Raw genomic sequence first — 7582 nt, forward strand, 5'->3', positions numbered from 1 at the left:
GGATTCCTGCATTGAGCAGGGGTGGGGGGTTTGGACTTGATGGCCTTATAGGCCCCTTCCAACTCTACTATTCTATGATTCTATGCTTACAATGGTCTTTATAGGCGTCCATGCCCAGAACTCTAAAATGGAAGGGTTGTAGCCCACAGATGGAAACATTACTCAACAAAGTCTGCAGTCAGGTATACACAACAAAAGTAAGCTTGAGATAAAGCTGCAGAAAGGATATTTATGAGGGATATAATGAAACTAGTGTCATGTATGGAAATTTGGGTAAGCTGGTGGGTAGATTGAACAGCTCGCAAGTTGCATTTAGCTTCTTTTAGGAAGGATACCTCTTCTGCTGTGATTATCACAGAGTTATAGTTCCTGATACCAGAATGGAGATCTTTCTGAAGGTTGTTACCAGGGGCCAAACTATGCAACTAGTACTGTTTGCCTCAGGAGTGGGTGGGTGGGTTTGTGGCGACTGCTCCTTCTCCCCCAACCCCCAGGCCACATATTGTAAATTGATTTTTGCCTCGGTTTGAAGCCTGCTATTTTAAATATTATTATTTTAAAGGAAGTTCTGCTTAGCATGCTAAACCCCCGGAGCACATCTAAAATAGTTATTTCAATCTCAGCTAGAGTGTCTGAAGATGGACAGAGTTGTGCCAATGTGACTGTGAAGAAAATGCTGGACTCCTGTGCCTAATTCCTTGGAGTTTCCAAAACATAATGGAGCTTCCAGTGGTCAAGGAACAAATATTCACACTGTGAAGATACTTGTCCCCTTCATCCTGATGTATTGCTCATGCACATTGGTGCCTTGTGCATTCTTTGTTTTAGTTCAGTAAAGCTGTTTTTGTTTATATCGTTGTTTAAAACCGCATTAGTTTTTATTATAGTAATTATCTTGGGGGTAGGTGGAGGGTATTTTATGCTCGCATCTTAGGCATTTCAAGACCAATTTTCAGTTCAGTCCTTGCTAGACCTGCTCCCAATTGAGATTAGCCACAGGCAGCCTATTTGGTTGTTTCTTATGCAGAACAATGTCAGAATGTTCTTTACACATACCCTAGATTTTATGGAAGCCAGTTGCAAGCTTTCCTGTCAGTGGCATTTATGTAAAGTACAGTCCCACTCTCATCTAACAAATGCTGTCAAAAACCAAAGGGCATGAGCATTGTCTTTTGTGCATTCTTGTGCTGCCCGGAAGCAATCTTTCAAATGCCCTTTCAGCCAAAGCAGTACATGCTTATGCTAGGAATGTTTCTTGGTGCACTTTTACTTACATGAATGAGACTGAGGGACCCTGGGGGTAGAGCGAAAGTGTTAAATTCAAAGACAACAGTTTTTCTTTTCTTTTTAGGACTCAAGTAGCAGCTGTGATGGTTCAGCCTTCTTTCCTAAGAGGCTGATGCCCCTGAGAGAAAGTGTGATGACTAGATAAACCTACTTTAAAGATAGCCATGTTATTTCAAAGGAGATTCTCCCCCCACCCAAAAAAATCCCAGTGTACAATCTAGTGCTGAATGCTTATATTGATAATTCCTCCTAGATACCTCCTTTATATGCAGTGCTGCTTTCTCCAGAGAAGTGCTCTTTCCTTATCACTTGAGCTATAGACTTGTAGAGATCCAGTATAAAGATTAGGGGGAGGGGATATATTTTTGTGATGCTCGCTACTGCTCTGAGTTAACCATGTCCCTTCTCTCTCTTTCCCCCTTGCCTTTCAGCATTTATCGTCATGATCATTCTAGCCCTCCTCCGCATCACCAAGGGCCAAGGGGAAGGTCACCCCCCTCTGGCGCAGCTCTCAGGAATCCGCAATCTTTTTGGGGTATGCGTTTATTCCTTCATGTGCCAGCACTCCCTGCCATCCCTCATTACTCCCATCTCCAAGAAGAAACATGTCAACAAGTTGGTCCTGCTGGATTACATCTTAATCCTGGGTTTCTACAGCCTTCTGTCCTTCACCGCTATCTACTGCTTCCGCAATGGGACTCTCATGGACATGTATACACTCAACTTTACCAACTGTGACATTGTCAATATTGCTGTTATCCGCTACTTCCTGGGCCTCTTTCCTGTCTTCACCATCAGTACCAACTTTCCTATCATTGCTGTGACTCTGAGAAACAATTGGAAGACCCTCTTCCACCGGGAAGGGGGAACCTACCCATGGGTAGTAGATAGGATATTTTTCCCAATCATCACACTAATCCCCCCTATTATTGTGGCTTTCTGCACCCATGATTTGGAGTCTTTGGTGGGCATTACTGGGGCCTATGCTGGGAATGGAATCCAGTACATCATCCCTGCTTTCTTAGCATACTGTAGCCGAAAAGACAGTCAGTTGGTATTTGGAAGTGGCACATTCAACAAACATTTGTCCCCTTTCCGGCACACATTCTGGATATGGTTTGTGCTTCTCTGGGGTCTTTTTTGCTTTCTGTTTGTGACTGCAAATATCATCTGGAGTGACACAAAGCAATGAAGGTAGAACATTACTACTTGTTTTAAAGGAAGTTGAAGGTGATTTCTAAAACTTCTACTCCTGGTTTTGCACCTGATAAGAACTTTTCTAAACAAACAGCTTGCTAAAACAGTCTTGAACTCAATGGTCACTTTATCAACTTTGGATGCATTGCTGCTTGTTCAGTTCCCTTTTTAATTCAGAATCTTCCTTCAATTTCTAATGTCCTGGGCTTGAGCACTCCATCAGGCTGCTGTGGGTGCCCAGTATCTGACTTTTTTGCCTTGACCACAGATTTTCATACAGACTGTCTTCCTCTCGTGCTGTGATATGTCAGAGGCTGTCGGATAGGCACCTCTTCCTCAAGAGTGATGGAGGGGACCAACGTTGCTGTTACCAGTCAAGCAAGCAGCCAATGAATCAAACAAGCAGTCATTCCTCATCATGCTCATATTCCCTCTGAAGTGACTTTCCTGTCTCCCAACTAACAGGGGAGAAAAATCAGGAGCAGGATGGACACAGCTGGTTAAATCGGACTCATTAGCTGTTGACGTACTGCATGGCGTGGTGGTGGAGGGGGCAACCTAAACTGTGGAATGGGGGAGAAGCGAAGGCTCCTGGGGTAGTTCCTTTCCACTTCAGCAGTCCTCCCCACCCACCCCGCCCCCACAACATGTATTCTTTCCTCCTTTTCTGTTACAGGTTTTCCAACACAAGCTTGCCTTGTTGCATGTACGGCATTCCCTGGGATTAGACTCATAGATGCTGTTGTGGGTCTAAATTAATGCTTCCATCTGATAAACTTCTGTTCGCTTCTATGTTTCCTGAAAATAATTTCCAGTCTTGGATTTGTCTTCCTGGTGTGTTTAAATCTAGTCGGTGGGTGAGGAGAAACTCCAATGAAGAATAACAGACTAGGTGGCCCAGAGTCCTCAACATTGCCATGGTTCTCCATTTCACACTGGTGAAAGTGTGCCAGGCAGGCCCTGGCTATAGCACTCATCATTTCTACAGGTGTGAAGGTGCTAATTACTTGCTGGTTGGGTAATGTGCGAAAGAAACATCGGTGTTTGTCTTGTCACTTAGGCTGGGTGTTGCCAGATGTGGAGGGGAGCAGAAATGGTCTGAGCAAGTATAACGAGAGAGAATAGAAGATATTTTATAAAAAGAGAAGACGGAGATATTCTCAAAACCATTGTTTCTGTCTGAAAGTAAAAGCAAATTTTAGCACCTAACTCTTGCTAAATATCCAAGAGAACTAAATCCCACTGCCCAAAAATTCATCTCCCTCCTCATCTCATGGACATGGGAGAGGGGCAAAAAACCATTTACCAACCCCACCACTTTCCTCTCCAATCTAAGCTGCCTGTTTTACTGTATACATAGGCTCAAACTGTACATGCCCTCCACAGTCCTGGGCCTTTAAACACGAGTCTGCTACAGTCACATCTAAGAGAGATGTGCAAGAGGTCTCAAGTTAAAAGCAAAAGAGACATGCAGATTGGGGTGGGGTACTAAACCCTCCTCTATCTGTACTTTACCTCCCCATAGTCTGCCTTTCAGTCCCTCAGCCAGGGTGCTACATTGGAAGTGAGCTCACCTGGAAGAAAGACGCGTGGGAAAGGGACTGCAGAGAAACTTCTGAGCTCTTCCCCTGTGCAGCCATATTGCTCTTTAAATATCTTTGATATCCAACCCACCTCTCAGCTTCCCCATGATTGGAGAAGACCTGGATTTAAAGCCACAGGCTGCGTGTAGTTTGGTCCACAGTGCCTTTGTTGAAAAAGAACACTTCTCAAGCTGTTGCTAACCAGCATTTTCTGATGAAGTCACAAACATATTTTAAGAGACCAAGGATGCTTAGAAAGGATCTCTGATCAGAAATGTTTTAATAGGGAAAACTTGACTCTTTTGCCTATAAATATCATTAAACTGGGATGATGATGATGATGATGATGATGATGATGATGATGAAAACTCTTCTCAAGTATAATTATAAAAAAAATGCTTTTACTAAAAAAAAACAACACAGATTGGTAGAGATTGTGTTTTACAAACAAACACAACTACTTTTCTCCTTAAGTGAGAGTAATGCAACTTTGCTCAAAGATAAGAAAATGTCCTTGATCTGTTGTATAAAGCTAGGTTTGTCAACAACAGGGAGTTTGCTCCAGCCACAATAAAACTTAATGACATCCCTTCTCTTCTTGATCTCAAGCTGTACTTGGCAGCCCTTGCTGGTACATCAGAGAGTCACGTACATATCTCTGAAAGCTTACAGATAGCTGATGCTTCTCCTTTGACATCATGTTATCGAGAGCTCTCGCCTTTGAATGAATAGGTAAGGAATCATGGTTTCGTGGGGACAAAAATCTAGATCTTTTTGAAGAGGACATGTCCACTGTCCATTTGAAACTAGAGCTGTTCTGTCACAATTGGTGCATAGGTATAGCAACTGCTTCCTTCTGTCATTTTTTGCCATGATTGTTATAAAACTCTGTTTGACTGGGAGTGAGAGAGATCACAGATTGCCATGGCAGAGCTGTCACATACTGGTCCAATCTGCCCTTTGCAATATGAGACAGACAAGGATGGGTTCAGTGTTGGCATTTTAGCAGCAGAAGATCACTGATGTGTCTGAAAGAAATAACCTATAATAGATGAAAATTACATTGTGGTAATCTCCTCTTCAGGAGCTGAAGGTGCTGAACCATCCAATCTCCTCTTTCATCTTTGGCCATAGAAGGTACTCATTTTAAAAATAAATAAATTGTCTCCTAAGAATTAATGGGTCACTTTTTGCACATCTTCACCCCCAAGTCTATAAAGGGTTTTCTTCTCTTCTGCACACATTTTGATTTCCCCTCCTGCAATTCAGCTCAGAAGAGTTCTTTTTGTAAGTGGAGGCTGTCAAGTCTTCAAGTGTTTTGCACTGACCGTGGGCAAAAAGCCCTGGGTTTTAGTGAGATCAAGTTGTGTAAATTGCTGAGCTGCAGTAGCCATCCTTATTTTACAGCCATAGGGCATAGTCTGGAACTTCTGCTAAAGACAAGCTCCAGTTTCCATTTTGAAAGGATCTGATGGTGTTCAGCAAAGCAAAATTGCACTGATTGCCTGTCTTTTACTAGAAATGTGTTCCATTGGCAGCCTCAACATTCCACGCACCTCAGTTTGGGGATTTCCCCCTACTTCCTCTAAACCCCATGTTGCATTGTGTGCCTTTTTGGCTTAGCTGATCTTCTTTCCTCTTAGATGCTGTTCCAAAGGTTGTAAAGTGTGAAATTGCTATGGCTTCTCTTTGATATCCAAGAAAACTTTACAGTCAGGGATGCCTTTCTCTCTGCATAAATAGAAAGAAAGGTGGTGAAATGGCTTTGACAACAGTGCCTTCCATTGCTCCCTTACCTTATAGAGCTTTCTTTCCCTTTTTTTGACGGTTATCCTTGAAGTAACTGCCCAGATGCTTGCAATGTGTAAGCAGTGAAGGAATCTACCTCTATAAATGGTGGAAATTGTACGATAGGAGGGAAACTTTTATATTAGTTTCAAAATAATGCCTTATAACCTGAAATAGATTTAAGTGGGTAAAATGTGCATATACGGGTGTGTGCTTTACTGACTTTATTACAAGAGCCACATGGGGACAAGGTGGTACTGAAATCAAGGGCTCAACCTGGATGAGTATGATGCAGTAGCTGATATCTTCCCCCATCTGGTGTAATAGGAGACAATATTTTTAAATTGGCTATTATAATATAACAATTCTTCCCTATGGCTCTTTGCTGCTCTGTGTCCTCAGCTTGTCCCTGTATGTAATTATTTTTCAGAAAGGCATAAAGAAATAAATGCAGATTATGCATCTGTTGTGGTTTGGCCTTTTCTTGCATGCATTAAGGGAGAGAATCTTGAATTGGTTTCTGTTGACGGATCAGTTGGCAGGAGCAGCAAAGTGGAGGGGGGACGCAGACAGGTCGGCTGTGCTGGCAGCAGCTCATGGAGTGATTCTTCCCTTTTCTTGTCCCACTGTCTTAGTCTCCTGCTTCTTGCAGCACTAGGTGTTCCCTGAAAACTCAATTAAAACAGCTGTACCTTACCCATCTCAATTACATTTTCTTGCGCTTAAAAACTAAACAAATTGAATCATTTCACCGCCTCAGGCAGCAAATGAAGTTTCTTCTGGCAAATTTATTATCATCATAAAGCACAGTTTGATTTATGTTAAAATATTAAAAAGGCATCTTTACGATGGGAATAAACAGTTTCTACTTTCTCCTTCTGTGGCTCACATGTTCTTTCCCTCAGGAATTGAAATGCAGTGGGGGATTTATTAGGGAACTGGACTGTAAATCTGAAATCAAAGTGGCACCGTAGCTTGAATCCATCTTTTTTCCATCCTTGAAAGATCATGAGGGGAAAGAGCCACCCTTAAAGTAGTATAGTTGGGAAAGAGTTACCAGCTTTAAGGAAAAGACTTTTGAGAAAGAGGCCTTAGGGGGAATCCTTGAAGTTTCACCTGTATTGTTATACTAGTAACATTGCAGCTTGTGGAAGTGGAAAAGTGTCAAATGCTGGAATGGTTCAATGGGTCCAGTCCCCAGTGAGCTTTACAAAAATCTCTGGGTAGCTCTGGACAAGCCGTTCACTCTCACCTTCTGGATCCCTAGCTATACACTTAGATTAATATCCCATCTGATAGGGTTCAATTTGACTTACTTTTAAAAAACAAAAAATGCTAATACAGTAGAAAGTTTAAACGCTGTTTACTTAAAGAATCAAACTGCACTCAAAGCCCAGTTTTCTGTGTCTGGTGGAAAAGGGAAGATCTTACCTAGACTAGGATTTCAGAAGATGGGAACGCCCAGTAAGCTGCATGTTTTGGCAACCGTCACCATAGGATGCAAGTATATAGGATGCAAGTATGCCTTGTACAAACTCATTCAGTGAGCCAGATGTCTAAAAGCAAATGGTCCAAACCCTGCTCTACACATGTGGTAGAAGGAGGTGGTAGAATAGACTACCACAGCAGGTGCAGGATCACAATTTCCAATATTTCCTATGTTGGTTTGATTTTTTTGGTTTTAAAATACAAGCTCCCTGTATATACAAAAAACCACAAACTAGCAT

At 42.2% G+C, this 7582-nt stretch overlaps 1 protein-coding gene across 2 annotated transcripts in view; it reads left to right on the forward strand.

The window, feature by feature from the left end:
* The window catches only part of TMEM104 (transmembrane protein 104), a 93209-nt gene extending 88819 nt beyond the window's left edge, over window positions 1-4390 (forward strand). For both annotated transcript variants that reach the window (XM_063120250.1, XM_063120251.1), the window contains exon 10: window positions 1719-4390. In XM_063120250.1, coding sequence (XP_062976320.1) covers window positions 1719-2479 — 761 coding nt within the window. In that variant the 3' untranslated portion in view covers window positions 2480-4390. The remainder of the gene's footprint in view (window positions 1-1718) is intronic.
* The last annotated feature ends 3192 nt before the right edge of the window (window positions 4391-7582 follow it).

This window comes from Elgaria multicarinata, chromosome 3 (genome assembly GCF_023053635.1).
Source record: "Elgaria multicarinata webbii isolate HBS135686 ecotype San Diego chromosome 3, rElgMul1.1.pri, whole genome shotgun sequence".
Classification (NCBI taxonomy): domain Eukaryota; kingdom Metazoa; phylum Chordata; class Lepidosauria; order Squamata; family Anguidae; genus Elgaria; species Elgaria multicarinata.